The sequence below is a fragment of the Arachis hypogaea genome, chromosome 4, assembly GCF_003086295.3.
Source record: "Arachis hypogaea cultivar Tifrunner chromosome 4, arahy.Tifrunner.gnm2.J5K5, whole genome shotgun sequence".
Lineage (NCBI taxonomy): Eukaryota > Viridiplantae > Streptophyta > Magnoliopsida > Fabales > Fabaceae > Arachis > Arachis hypogaea.
The window spans coordinates 126,380,141-126,394,977 of record NC_092039.1 but is presented as its reverse complement, the minus strand read 5'-3'; the positions used below and the strand labels follow the sequence as shown (position 1 = coordinate 126,394,977).

At 34.7% G+C, this 14,837-nt stretch overlaps 4 protein-coding genes across 4 annotated transcripts; 3 read left to right on the top strand and 1 right to left on the bottom strand.

Moving 5' to 3' along the window:
• The first annotated feature begins 1,964 nt into the window (after positions 1-1,964).
• On the top strand, positions 1,965-3,832 carry LOC112744762 (F-box/kelch-repeat protein At3g06240-like). The gene is made up of 2 exons (XM_072236236.1): positions 1,965-3,273; positions 3,537-3,832. Exons 1-2 carry the CDS (start codon positions 2,118-2,120, stop codon positions 3,575-3,577), a joined length of 1,197 nt encoding a protein of 398 aa, XP_072092337.1. The 5' UTR covers positions 1,965-2,117; the 3' UTR covers positions 3,578-3,832.
• A 452-nt stretch (positions 3,833-4,284) lies between these two features.
• LOC140184270 (probable disease resistance RPP8-like protein 2) lies at positions 4,285-5,118 on the bottom strand. Its single transcript, XM_072234608.1, has one exon. It carries the CDS (start codon positions 5,116-5,118, stop codon positions 4,285-4,287), a length of 834 nt encoding a protein of 277 aa, XP_072090709.1.
• An 867-nt stretch (positions 5,119-5,985) lies between these two features.
• On the top strand, positions 5,986-8,442 carry LOC112744763 (F-box protein CPR1-like). Its single transcript, XM_072234000.1, has 3 exons — positions 5,986-6,213; positions 6,444-7,745; positions 8,017-8,442. Exons 2-3 carry the CDS (start codon positions 6,797-6,799, stop codon positions 8,067-8,069), a joined length of 1,002 nt encoding a protein of 333 aa, XP_072090101.1. The 5' UTR covers positions 5,986-6,213; positions 6,444-6,796; the 3' UTR covers positions 8,070-8,442.
• Positions 8,443-10,818: 2,376 nt separating this feature from the next.
• Positions 10,819-12,753, top strand: LOC112744759 (F-box/kelch-repeat protein At3g23880-like). The gene is made up of 2 exons (XM_072233998.1): positions 10,819-12,134; positions 12,393-12,753. The coding sequence occupies exons 1-2, from the start codon at positions 10,976-10,978 to the stop codon at positions 12,428-12,430; spliced, it is 1,197 nt and encodes a 398-aa protein (XP_072090099.1). The 5' UTR covers positions 10,819-10,975; the 3' UTR covers positions 12,431-12,753.
• The last annotated feature ends 2,084 nt before the right edge of the window (positions 12,754-14,837 follow it).

The window sequence follows — 14,837 nt, the reverse complement described above, 5'->3', positions numbered from 1 at the left end:
TACATTATTCCTCATTGGTTTTATTACGTTGTGATCAATGTAAAAGTACTGAGCAAGATGCATTGTGCATCAAGTTGCATTCAGATGTGAGTTTTGACTATTCATGGCGAAACTTGAAGTATCAAATGCTAGGGTAATCATTAATAGCTGTCTTGCTTCCTACAATCTAGTATTGTGGTGAGGTATGCTTCGTTATTGTGCTGAGTGCTATACATAAATATACTTTTTCTTATTGATTGTATACTTTCAGTTAAGATATTAGCTTTGGCAATACCTTAAATAATTTTTGGTTAATGTGTATCCTTTGTAATATTATTAGGTACATCACAATGAAATAACTCATAAGATTTATCTGACTGTCATACAAATAATCAACATATGACTGATAAAATCTGTTGATGGCCAATGAATTGCTAGTTGCTACCCATAGAAGGCAAAATTGAGGATTAGTGAACTCTATTTAAGAATTTGCCGCTAGCTAACAGGTTGTTACATATACAAACGGAATTCGATTCTTGGCCATTTGCTTAAACGAACTAGTGAGCTAACCATTAAACCATTCCAACTTTATTCCAAAGCTAAATGCATAAAGGTGCATGGTTAATGTTTGGGCATCCGGGAATTTATGAGGCCAAAATCCTAGCTATATATGTATGGAATAATTCTATGTCAAATTTAACTTGAATTGAAGCCCATTTCCATTTACCATCATGAACAAGAATGAGTTTCGCTTAAAATAGTTAAAATATGATTGTGAATTTTGAAATAATCTGTGAAAATTTTATTGTTTGTAGGAAAATTGATCATCATTGGCAACAACTGCCTGCCATTGAAGAAGTCAGAGATTGAATACTATGCTATGTTGGCCAAAGGTTGGAGTTCACCGTTACAATGGAAGTAAGTTCTTAATCTTATACCTCCCATTTTCTGCTATTTCTCTTAAATGTTATGATAGCTTGCATTACAAATCCCAAATTACTTACTTTGATGTAATATTCATATAGCTTATTAGGTTATTCCAGCTTGGAACATTACTTAGTGCCATATAAGAAAAGCTGGTCTAGTCTTATACTGTACACAAGTCTCAAGTAGAAAGAGCATCACATCAAATTGAATCATATGATTGAATGTCCTAACTTACAACCTTACCAATATTTCACCCCTTTGATTTATGTACTTTTTCAAATGACTGGTTTGTTTAGGTACACTACGCACGCTATATGTGTCGAAAATATGTTGCCCCTTCTTAGTGACTACTTTAATTTGATTTGAAGAAAATGAGCTTCTTTTATAATGATGATGCCCAAACTAAAGATATGGGTCATGAAACAGAGGAGGCTGCAACATTATCCACATTTTTTTCTAGTTTGTTTATTAATTAATCTGATAAGAAGATGAAAAAGAAAATGTAACATTGTTTCATGTTTTGCAATTAGTTCAGAGCTTGCTTGGTTGCCTACTTTCACTTCACAATGAGAAATTAATTTTTTTAATGCACTCTGTCAAACTAACATCAAAATTTGGTTAAATTTATGATTTATTTGAGTTTGCATACAATAGGAATTAAAATTGCTATCTTGTATGTTGTAACTACTAATGAGCTTTGATCGTTTTCATTTTTACGGTATCCCTCAATACGACAGGCTAATGACTAATACGTCGCGAATTGGAGCTCTATTTAAGGGTCTGCTACTGGTCAATGGGTTCCTGTATGCACAAAGCAGGATTCGAACCACTAGTGCTTGCTTAAGTGAACGAGTGAGTTGATCACTCAACCAACCCAAGGTGATTACTATTAAGTTTTGATGGTAAACTTGAATTTAGCAAATGCTTATTATGAAATCACATTAATCCTTGTATTAAGATTTGTTGTTCATTGGTTGAAACCTTTGACCAAAATCAACAATAACTCAAAAAAGAAAAAAAATTATAGTTGCTTTAAAATTGAATTGCTTCCCCATTTTTCTAAAATAATTGTTTCCAAAGTTGTTTTATTTCTAGGAACCGAAAAGAGGGGGAAAAAAACGCGGGAAAATGCTCGTCTTTTTAAACGGATTGATGGAATGGGCATATGAATCTTCTTCCTCGCCAAAAACCCTAACATTGGACCAATAGCAATGAAGCAGTCGAGCATGGAGAAGAAGAAGCTCAAGAGCTTCAACGATCTCCTTCCTCCGGAGCTGATACGAGCAATCTTACTGAGGGTTCCCATCAAACACCTTGCGTGCGTCAGGTGCGTTTCCAAGCTATGGAATACTCTCATTTCCGATCCCAATTTTGCAAAATCCCATCTTGACCTCTCTCTCTCACCCTCTCATACATGCCTCTTCCTCCAAGACAATTCTCACGCTTACTCAGTTGACCTTGATGCACTGCTTCAAGATGATAATGATGGCGTTGATGCAATAGCCCTCTCTCTCCCTTTCATGAAGAAGCCATCTTCTGATTTCCATCTTCTTGGTTCCTGCAGAGGGTTCGTACTCTTACACCGCGAACCACAGTTTCTTATCTTATGGAATCCATTCACTGATTCCAGCAAAAGAATCTCATACTCTCATATGGTTTATGCCGCAACAAGGGATATAGTTTATAATCGTCTTGTTAAGGTCTTCTGCTTTCTCCATGATGCGCTTCTATATGGCTTTGGGTATGATGCGTCACAAGATGATTACGTAGTAGTTGTAGCATATAAGGGTAAAGACGATGAATTCCATTTTGATCTGTGTTATTTGAGAAGCAATTCATGGATTAGTCTTGATGCTGCACTTCCCAAATCATTGTACTGGGATGATTGGAAACCTAAGGGGTTGTTCTGTAACGGGGCTATTCATTGGTCTACTCATGAGTACTGTGTTGACATTCTTATCTTTGATCTGAAGGAAAGAAGTTTCTCCACGATACCCGGGCAGCACCTATTTAAACCCCGTCTCGTCCTGCTAGGAGGATGCCTAGCCTTCTATTTGTATGGAGTGAAAGAGAATATAACTGAGATATGGGTGATGAAAGAATATAAAGTGCAGTCGTCGTGGACCGTCTATGAGATTCCTCTTGGATCCTTTAAGCCTCTGTGCTTATCTGCTAATGGGGATATTATTGGAAGATGTTATCCTTGGGAGGGTGAAGGAGGGTTCTATATATATAATGTCAGAGGAGAGCTGCTCAAACATGTTCAATATCTTTATGGTGAGCCTTCCAATCACATAAGGTCCGTTGTGCATGTGGACTGTCTCATGGCAGTCCCTAGCAACATCAAGAAGAAGAAGAGAAAAAAGGGTATGTAATATGTGCTTTGAGCCATTTTGTTGCTGTTATTTGTGCTTGTGTTATGATTGATTGAAACAAAATGAGCTTGATGGATTATTAAGTTGCAACTAAACGTGAGTTTTGACCACTGATGGTGACCTTGAAGTCCATTAAACCGTGTCTAGCTTCTTATTGTCACGTCTCCCATTGAGGTTCTTTAAGATTAAGATTTTTTCTTTTTTCATGTCTGATGCGGTGACTTTTACTGGTTGGTCTTTTACGCACTTCGTCAGAATCACAAAGAGGTCAAACAAGGGAGGGAATTAGGAGCTAACATGGGAACAACTTGGACACTTGATTCTGTTGTAAATGAAGTGTAGGATTAGGAAGTTGAGCTGGAAAAAAGCTTCTCAAGACTCTTGTTCTATTCTGCTTTTGCTTTAAACTTTAAAGTATGATTTCCCTTCCAACCATGATTGGGGAAAACTAAAAAATTTGAAAATGCAATTGAGTTTGCTCTTGTTAAATTCAATGTCTTTTGAATTTGAATTATATATAATAGCCCTATATATGCAGTTGAAGTTTTACATTTGCTTCTTTATGTTTTATCACCGTGCAATATTTACTTTGTTGCGTTATCTTTGACTGATCGAACATTAGATTCGGTTCTTTCAATACTGATTCCTCTGTTTAAATGATTCCAAAAAGCTTACATCATAGCTAATTGCCTTTTCTTCAATGCATTGATGGTTGGTGCAAACAATGTAATAGTGTTGCAGGACCATTCTCCACATATATGTTTGAAATATGAAGTTAAAACCTGGCATATGCTTGTGATTAGACTTGATAGCTCTGCCTAGTTCATGGATATATCTACTGAGTAATATAAATTCAGAGACATCGAGAGAAAATAATGAATAAAAATGTGAGAAGATTGAAAAGCTTCTACCTATTTACTTCAACTTCAGTTGGATGTGGGAGTTTCTGGGCTTGATGGTGGGACTTGATAGCTTCGTTTAGTTAAGCTTCTGCATAAATTATTTAGATGTTAATAGATAGATAGACAGATTTTAATGGTAATTCCTCCAAGTCCACCAGTTTTAGTTTTTCTAGATTTTCCCAGTGATGCAAGCCTTGTAATAATTGATGCTCTGTATATTTACTTTTGATATTCCACCGCAAACCCAATTTTCTAAGCTTGGGGAATCTCTCATTAACAATGGAGGATACTGTCAATCCTTCTTCAAGAGTGACAACTTGGAGGGTTTGGAGATTCGGCAAACAGTCTTCTCCGGGGGTGTCCGTTGGAATCGTGTTACTCGTCATGCATAGCCTCCCTTCAAGATGTCTCAGTTTCTTGAGCCTCCATATTTCATGTGGGAGAGTATAAGTATTCCTATAGTCATCTTTATGACCATATAGAGCAATATTTTCAATAATTAGAGTTTCTAGATTTGGAAGGGCGCAGATTGGAACAACCCCGTCTGATTGGTAGTAACTCTTCCTTAGTCTCAAGTATCTTAAATAGATAAACATCTCCAAATCCCGGGCCATTGATGAATGAAGAGTACCATATCCAAGGTCCACAATGCGAGCTAAAGGGAAACTCGATAGACGTATCCATCCAAAGTTGATGTCGTCCCAGATGCAGATTAAAGAATGGATTCTGAAGTGATCGGACTGCTTAAGTGAAACCATATAATTGCCTCGAAGGGACAATCTACAAGATTTAGCATTGCCCAAGGAACTAATGTTCTTCTTCGTGCAGATCTCTATTTCTTTATCAGCTCTACTCTCTGATATGCAAAGATCAAGGAGAAGGTCATGAATCCAGCAGATTTTGACCCCTCCCTCACTCCTTCTTTCTACCACCATCACCAAAAATTTAAAATGAAAAATGTAACATAGTTTGTTAAGATAATTTTTTGCATAGAAAATATACCAAACCAAAAGACTTTAAAAAAAAAAAAAAACAAAAAAAGAGAGAGAAAATAAAACTAAAAAAATTGTTTATTCGAATATTTTTGAATAAATTATCATTTGTGTCTATGAAAGATACAAAGACGTATACATATAAGAATAGAATAAAACGACAATTGTACTCACGGAAGAAGAACGGACCAATTGTGTAACCAACGCCGGGTACTCTTGGCATACAGAAGCCATTTTCCGTGGTTATAATTGTCGTTTTATTCTTATATGGGAACATTTGTCAGCATCTATATCTTTTATAGGTACAAATGGTAATTTATTCAATATTTTTATTTGATTAATTTATTATAGTATAAATATTTTGATGTTAATTGCATAGTATTTTGTGAAAGATAAAAATAGAGAATATTAAATAAATAATTAGAATGTGAGAGTAAAAAATAAATTGAATAAAAAAGCTTAATTTAAAGTGATTTGTTACTGAACTAAATAGGAATACTAAATAAATCTAATTTTACTATTTTATACATTTTTCAAAATAATTTATATGTTTTATTTTTGTAAAATTCATAACGACTAGATATTCTTTAAATATTGTTATTTATTCAATTTTTTAACATTAATTTAAAAAAATTAAACCAAACGCATCCAAATACATTTATTATTTTTTAATTTAAAAACAAATATAAAAAAACAAAATAGTCAAATTAAAATTTAAAATTTAAAATTTAAATTTTTTAAACACTACCACATTATAAATAAAACCTTAAATATTCTTTTAAACACAAATTTTAACTAATCACCCCTCCTATGTCGTAACTAAAGAAAACTTTCTAAAAACCCAGAACTGCAATGCCTCCCCTCCTCGCTGCGTTCGTCTTCTCCCGCACCACGCACCTCCCCTCGTGACGAGCTCCCCCTCCCCTTGCGAAGAACTTCTCCATGCGCGACGCGCAGCTCCATTGCCGACCTGGAGATCCCCCGCACGCCTCTTTTATCCTAAGTCTCCTCCACCGTCGCGATCCTTCTTCGTCTAAGGTAATTCTGATTGCACAACTATGTATGATTGAGTATTTTGTAAAATAAATATAATGTGGATGTGCTAAACTCAAATTTTTAAAGAATAAGTAGCATTTTTGAATTCAGAAACCTACCTAATAAAATTTTGTTGGAACAAAAATATCCAATACCATATTTTTTATGGACCTATTTAGAAGATAACCTTTTTTTTTCAGTAGACAATCCAAAACTAACCCTTCCCCTTTTAGTTTTAGGTTTTCAAATCAATTTCAATTCCTGGGAACTGGAATTGAGTGAATTGGTATATGAATTGCGAAAAGCTCAGCAATCCAAGCATGCATAAGAAGAAGAAGCTGAAGCACAAAGTGAACAAAGCAAAAGAGCAATCCAGTATGGAGAAGAAGAATCAGAATGACAAGAGCAAGAGCATTCACGACATCCTCCCTCTTGACCTGATTCATATAATCCTTCTGCGGGTGCGATCAGATATCTCGCTCGCCTCAGGTGCGTTTCCAAGCTCTGGTGCTCTCTCATTTCAAATCCTGACTTTGCGGAATTGCATTTTCACCACTCTCCTGCTGCCACCAACGCATGCTTCTTCATGAAAAACGAGACTATGGCTTATTTAGTTTATTTAGACGACAATGATGCATCAGAAAAAGTAGTTTGTCCCCCTTTCCAGAAGAAAGCACCTTCTAATTTTGTGGTCTTGGGATTCTGCAGAGGCTTTATTCTCTTCCATCGACGCCCACATTTTCTTGTGGTATGGAACCCACTCACTGGATCCAGCAAAAGAATATCCTACTCTCATATTGTTCATCGTAGTAAGCCCCCTGGCCCTAGGATTGGCTACGATGTGTATCTGCATGGATTTGGTTATGATGCATCACAGGATGATTACTTACTTCTTGTAGCTTGGTGCGATTGCGAAGGACAATATCATTTGGATTGCTTTTCCTTGAGAACCAATTCATGGGTTAATCTTGATGCTGCTGTCCCCAAACACCTGGGTATTCAACTCTTGGGTTTTCGTTACTGGCATTCTGGTGGGTTATTCTTTAATGGCGCTGTTCATTGGGTGCCTTGGGATCTTAAAGATTATAGGGATGCTATTATCATCTTTGATCTCATGGAAATGACTTTTTCAACTATTTCTGCGCCGGAACAACTGTCATGCTCCTCTCCAAGTCTTGCCCAACTCGGAGGCTGCCTAGCCTTGTATTCTCGCAATGATGATTGCCGTAACACTGACATATGGGTGATGAAAGAATATAAAGTGCACTCATCTTGGACTCTCTATCAGATTCCTTGCAAGGACTTCCGGCCTCTGTGCTTATCTAGTAATAGGGATATTATTGGAAGAGGTTATACTTCGTGTGGTAAAACAGGGTACTTCATATATAATGTCCGAGGAGACCTGCTTAAGCATTTTAATAGTCTGTGTTGTCAGCTTCCCTGCCGTGAACGCAATAATGTGTATACAGAAAGTCTCTTGCCACTCCCGAGTGACATTAAGGATAAGGATAACAAGAAGAAGATGAAGGAAATCGGTATGTAACCATTCTCCTATGCTTTGCACGAAGCTATTCCTGGTAGTTTTCATTGCATTTTGCGCAAGTTCCAATCAGATGTGACTTTTGTTTCTGGATGCTGAAATTTGAATTTATCAATGCTTAGGAATCATTGATCACGGTCTTGCTTCCTGTAGTCTGGGCTTGTGGTGCAGTTTTGAAGTTTAGATCATTTTCATGTCTAAAACTGTCTTTTAACTGAATAATCGAAAAAAAAAACTGTCTTTTACCTGAGCTTTTTTTTTTGCAGGCCATCAAGTTGACCATGAATATTTTGAACAACCTGATGTTGCTAAAGGTTAGCATCAAACAAAGAAAGAGAATTAGGAGCCAACATACAAGTGAAGAGCTTGACACATGGGGAAAAATAAGATTTGAAAAGTGCAAATGAAGTTTAGTTGGTTATGCAAAACTTTAGATGTTTTATTTCTTAGTTGGTTATGTAAAACTTTAGATGCTTTATTTTGCAGATTGCATAATGTACTTTTCTTTTATCATGTCAAAACCTTATGAATCCAATCCTAGAAGTTTTAATTGTAGATTCGTTTGGGGATAATATGTTTCTCCTGCAAACTTGAGATCCTAGGTGTGGAGTCTAGTGAATTTGTCAAATGAATCTCTTGGAAAATTTCTGCTTATCTCTGTTTTATCGAGCAATATATGCTTATTTTATTAATCTTGTATATAATTTAGTTTTAAACTATTGGGAGTAAAATACATGGTGAATAGCTTTTGAGGAGAAGCACAAAGTGGTCAAACAAGGGAAGGGAATTAGGAGTAAATACAGGAACAACTTGGACACTTGATTGTGTTGTAAATAGAGTGTGGGATTGGCAAGTTGAGTTGGAAAGAAGCTCCTCAAAATTCTTATTCTATTTTGCTTTGTTGTGAGATATATAACATGTGAATTCCAACTTGAAAATTGTGAATTTATCGATTTGTCAATTCAGTTTTCTAAATGATTTTTTATTTGCCAAGAGTGAGCTGTATTGGCTCATTAAGTTCCATTTTATGCATGTAAGTACATAAATAAAATCAAAGAAACACCAATGTATCCAAGACCTAACCTCACAACACCCAAAATAAAACAACTCTCCGGTTAGCCCTCACATGTCCCACCAAAACATATCTACCTTCAATCCTTCACAACTGTAACATCTTGGGCTTGTTAGTCAAAATATTATTTTGGTGGTAAGTCCAATAATATGTACTTAATGTACACTTCTTGGCTTGTCTGCTTCCTTAAAACCACAAAACCGTTCTTGATTAGCTTGCTATCTAATTTTTTATTGTTGTTGTTCTTCCTTCTAAACCACAAAAATGTTCTCGATCAGATTGCTATTTAGTCCGTTACTAAGGGATTTTATTTTATATCCTTACATCAACCTGCTACTTAAACTAATATGTAAAAGAAATGTCCAATTTAAAAATTAAAACAGGTAGATCAAACTAGCAATATTTCAGAATTTGCTTAATTCAAACTCTAAATCTTTATCAGCTTTACTCTCTGATATGCAAATATCAAGGAGAAGGTCATGAATCCGACAGCTTTTGACCCCTCCATCACTCCTTTTTGCCACCATGACCAACTCATTCAAGTACTCTTTAGCAATATCTTCTACTTCTGGTGCATTTAATATTCCTGTATTAACCCTTCAGCAACCCATAATTTTATCAATTGTTTCACTGGAATTGCAAAGCAAAGTCTTCGGATACATCCCAAAGTATAGAAAACATGGTTTTAATCGTTGAGGCAAGCTGCCATAACTAAGCTTCAAACCAGGAAAGAGATTCAAAAGGGACGCGTGATTTCAATTGCGATTGAAATGCTGGGTTGGGAAGGTGAGCATGAAGAAGAATGAAGAACCTTCCGTTTTTTGCGTTGAGATTTAGCATTGTGATGAACTCTACTAGTTACTATAGTCCAATTTGATGATATCAATCAATCTTGGATTATCTTATATTTGATTTGTAAATGTGATGGCTTAATTCAGACAATAGTTTGTGAATATGTCATTTTCTAACTGATTTTATGCGTTAAGATTAAGCAATCTTGGATTCATGACCTAGTATTTAAGGTTCCATCTATCTATGGTAGCGTATAATAACTTAACATGTTATAGTTATGAACCAATCTGAGCTTGCATTACAATTACTTTTGCTTATTATCCATGCAAAATGTTAGTCAAATGAGTTGAATTACCAGTTTACCTCCATTGTTAAGTGGAATGGTGCAACTACTTTAATTTGATTTGAAGAAAAGGAGCCTCTCGGAGATATTTGTGCTTGGACAAGTGAAGTTTAGCAGTGATAATGCCGAAACTAAAGATATGGGTCATGAAACAGGGGAGGCTGCAATATTATCCACATTTTTTTTTCTAGTTTGACAATTGATGAATCTGATAAGAAGATGAAAAAAAATTGTAACATTGACTCATGTTTTGCAACTAGTTCAGAGCTTGCTTGGTTACCTAATACCTACTTTCACTTCACAATGAGAAATTAATTTTTTTTAATGCATTCTGTCAAACTAACGTTAAAATTTGGTTAAATTTATGATTTATTCGAGTTCGCATACAATAGGAATTAAAATTACTATCTTGTATGTTGTAACTACTAATGAGCTTTTTTATTTGAGAAAGTTAGGGGCAGTAACTTTTGTATTTTGCGGCCAGCACTTAACCATTAAAAGAAAAGTGAGTGATCTCTTACCATTGGATGGCCAATTGATGTAATTTCATGGCCAATTGATGGTTACAAAATACAAAAATTACTGACCCCCTAGCACTCCTTTTTTTTTTTTGTTGCTCACGATATCTTCCTACTCGACAGGCTATCAAATTCCGATACTTGTTTAAGTAAACAAATGAACTTTTCACTCGATTAACTCAATTGGTTACTAATGAACTTTGATGATAAACTTGAATTCAGCAAAATGTTTATTATGAAATCACATTAATCCTTGGATTAAGATTTGTTGTTCATTGGTTGAAATCTTTGACCAAAATCAACATTGATTCAAATAACTATTTCCAAATTGAATTGCTTCCCCATTTTTCTAAAATAACTATTTCCAAAGTTGCATTATTTCTAGGAACTGAAGAGAAAAAAAAAAATAACGGGAAAATTCTCCTCTTTTTAAACGGATTGATGGAATGGGCATATGAATCTTCTTCCTCGCCAAAAACCCTAACATTGGACCAATAGCAATGAAGCAGTCGAGCATGGAGAAGAAGAAGCTCAAGAGCTTCAACGATCTCCTTCCTTTGGAGCTGATACGAGCAATCTTACTGAGAGTTCCCGTCAAACACCTTGCGTGCGTCAGGTGCGTTTCCAAACTATGGAATACTCTCATTTCCGATCCCAATTTCGCAAAATCACACCTTGACCTCTCTCTGGCACCCTCTCATACATGCCTCTTCCTCCAAGACAATTCTCACGCTTACTCAGTTGACCTCGACGCATTGCTTCAAGATGATAATGATGGCGTTGATGCAATAGCCCTCTCTCTCCCTTTCATGAAGAAGCCACCTTCTGATTTCCATCTTCTTGGTTCCTGCAGAGGGTTCGTACTCTTACACCGCGAACCACAGTTTCTTATCTTATGGAATCCACTCACTGATTCCAGCAAAAGAATCTCATACTCTCATATTGTTAATGCACTAACAAACTGTAGTGTTTTTGATCGTCTTGTTAAGGTCTTCTGCTTTCTCCATGATGCGCTTCTATGTGGCTTTGGTTATGATGCGTCACAAGATGATTATATAGTAGTTGTAGCATATAAGGATAAAGACGGCGAAAACCATTTTGATCTGTGTTGTTTGAGAAGCAACTCATGGATTAATCTTGATGCTGCACTTCCCAAATCATTGTACTGGGATTATTGGAAACCTAAGGGGTTGTTCTGTAACGGGGCTATTCATTGGTCTACTTATGAGTACTGTTTTGACATTCTTTTTTTTGATCTGAAAGAAAGAAGTTTCTCCAAGATATCTGTGCCAATAGAAAGAGACCTATATAAACCCCGTCTCGTCCTACTAGGAGGGTGCTTAGCCTTGTATGTGTATGAAGAGGATACAACTGAGATATGGGTGATGAAAGAATATAAAGTGGAGTCGTCTTGGACTGTCTATGAGATTCCTCTTAAATTCTTTAAGCCTCTGTGCTTATCTGCTAATGGGAATATTATTGGAAGAGGTTATCCTTCATATGGTGAAGTAAGGTTCTATATATATAATGTCAGAGGAGAGCTGCTCAAACATGTTCAATATCTTTATGGTGAGCCTTCCAACCACATAAGGTCCGTTGTGCATGTGGACTGTCTCATGGCAATCCCTAGCAACATCAAGCAGAAGAAAAGAAAAAAGGGTATGTTAATTTTGCTTGCATATTATTCATTTAAAACAAATAAGCTGTATGGATTATGCAGTAAGTTGCAACCAAATGTGAGTTTTCATCATTGATAGTGAATTTGAAGTCCATTAACCCATGTCTTGCTTCTCATTGTCACGTCTCCCATTGATGTTCTTTGGGATTAGGATTATTTCTTTTTTTTATCTTTTATGCTGTGAATTTTACTGGTTGGTCTTTTCTGCGGTGAATTTTACTGGTTGATCTTTTCTGCAGGCTGTCAGAATCACAAAGAGGTCAAACAAGGGAAGTGAATTAGGAGCTATCGTGGGATTTTCAAGTTGAGCTGGAAAGAAGCTTCTCAGAACTCTTATTCTATTTTTCTTTTGCTTTAAAGTATGATTTCCTTCCAACTATGTTTGGGGAAAACTCGAACATTTGAAAATGCAATTGAGTTTCCTTTTGTTAAATTCAATATGTCTTTTAATTATATATAATAGTAAAATAATATTTCGTAGATTATATGCTTTATTTTTTTTCTCCTATGTATGCAGTTGAAGTTTTACATTTGCTTCTTTATGTTTTATCATTGTACAATATTTCCTTTGTTGCATTATCTATGATTGATCTATCATTAGATTTGTTTCTTTCAATACTAATTTCTCTGTTAAAATAATTATAAAAAGCTTATATTGCTAATTGCCTTTTCTTCTATTCGTTGGTGGTCGGTAGAAACAGTGTAATAGGTCGTGCAATGTATACACAGAATTATCACACTCTACTATGAGATTTAACATGTGAATTCCACCTTGAGATTTATCAATTTGCTCATTAAGTTCCATTTTCTGCATGTAAGTACATGAATATAAGCACATAATCATCTTGATAACAAGTCAAGTAAAAGTGGATTGTTAAAAATCAATTCTCAGCAAATGGTAGAGTAAATGCTATAGCCTAGAGTGCGCTTAGCTTGTTGAGAAAAGATTGCATTTTTACCTTCACTTTTCTTTTCTTTTTTAAATTTGATAGTTTAGTAAAGCTTTACTCTGACGAAGCTATACAAGCTTAAAAGAGGGAACTATTAACGAAATCTCAAAACAAAATGCAACTCACCATTATTATGCCACTCGCCAATAGAACACACATATAAGAGGAACCTCGTTAAAAAACCTCTAAGAAACAAACAGAGGAAAAAGAGTATTCTTTTTATATGAACTAAGGTGATAAAAAATAGTAAATACTACAATGAAAATTTTATAATTAATATACTTTTTTTTTAACCATCAAACGATGAATGATAGGATTTGATTTTGATATTTTATAAAAGTGTTACCTTTATTTAAAGTATAGTTAAACAAACAAATTACACTTTTAATACAAGTATCTTTATAGAAAGATATTTTTAACATTTTCATCTGAATAAGTGTCTTAAAAATTACATAACACATCAAACCAAACAAACACCATTATATCCAAGATCCAACCTCACAACATCCAAAATAGAACAGCTCTCCCCCGTTTACTCCTCGCATATCCCATCTAAGAATATCTCTCTTTTTTTTTTTTTTTTTGGTTAAGTGAATTGGACAAAGCCCTCAATTCTAGGCATTACACCCATGCTTTACACACCCACACAACACACTACATGGGTATTATGGGTTCTTCAACAACAACCAGTCTCAGCTGGGATTCGAACCCGGATGCAGCTTATAAGAGGCATATAGAAAGAATATCTCTCTTCAATCCTTCACATCCGTAACATCTTGGGCTTGTAAACGACAACACTATTTTGGTGGCAAATCCACTATGTGCACTTGCCCAGTCTGCTTCTTTGAAACCACAAAATTATTCTTGATGAGCTTGCTATACATATATATACATTTTTTCATTGTGTATACTTTCAGTTAAGATGTTAGCTTTGGTAACACAATAAATAATTTTTAGCTGATGTGTTAGGTATATCACAATGAAATAAGACTCAAAATTTATCTTAATGTCATGCAACTAATCAGTAACCAAAGGATTGATGTAGAGGTAGAGGTGCTTACCTGAACTAGGTGTTACAGATATATTGAATTCTCTTAAAATTCTCTTGTTTCCACAAACCAAATCAACACACCTCATGCATATCTGTTTAACCTTGCTTATGCTTATTGTTTGATAATTTTAAGGCCCAAATTTTTTGAAGTTAGGTTAAGAATTAGTTTTGATATATTTTAATAGATCAAGGTTCGATTTTCAAAAATTATTTTATTAGAGGTGATTGAACCAAGTTGTGATAAATTGATTTTTGAAATAAATTAAAATTTTTATCTAATTTTATAATTATTGAATAATTTTTTATAATTAAATTATAAAATTTAGTGGTTATAAAATAATGAAGATTTTATATGAATTGATTTAAATAATTAAGATTTGGAGTTTAATAATTCTATTTTTATGAAAAAAAATTAATTACATTATCTTATATTTTAAATTAGAATACCTATTTAAAAATAATTTGTAAGTTGATGAATAAACGGTATTTTCATATATAATTATTGTTTGATTAAATTAGGTTTTAATTTACTACTCTACTCTCCAATTTTACAAAAATACCTACATTAGCCATAAAATCTCTAATTTTTACTTTTTTTTTTCAAATTAAACCCTAACCTTAACCCTCAATTTTCACTCGAGAAAGTATAGAGAGATAATGAGTTTAGTGAACAATGTGAATAA

Excerpts from the sequence above, each read along its gene's own strand:
- LOC112744762 (XM_072236236.1), top strand. The coding sequence starts at position 2,118 with ATGAAGCAGTCGAGCATGGAGAAGAAGAAGCTCAAGAGCTTCAACGAT. Across the intron at positions 3,274-3,536 it reads GAAGAAGAAGAGAAAAAAGG|AATCACAAAGAGGTCAAACA; the intron begins GTATGTAATATG and ends GCACTTCGTCAG.
- LOC140184270 (XM_072234608.1), bottom strand. The coding sequence starts at position 5,118 with ATGGTGGTAGAAAGAAGGAGTGAGGGAGGGGTCAAAATCTGCTGGATT.
- LOC112744763 (XM_072234000.1), top strand. The coding sequence starts at position 6,797 with ATGAAAAACGAGACTATGGCTTATTTAGTTTATTTAGACGACAATGAT. Across the intron at positions 7,746-8,016 it reads GAAGAAGATGAAGGAAATCG|GCCATCAAGTTGACCATGAA; the intron begins GTATGTAACCAT and ends TTTTTTTTGCAG.
- LOC112744759 (XM_072233998.1), top strand. The coding sequence starts at position 10,976 with ATGAAGCAGTCGAGCATGGAGAAGAAGAAGCTCAAGAGCTTCAACGAT. Across the intron at positions 12,135-12,392 it reads GCAGAAGAAAAGAAAAAAGG|GCTGTCAGAATCACAAAGAG; the intron begins GTATGTTAATTT and ends TCTTTTCTGCAG.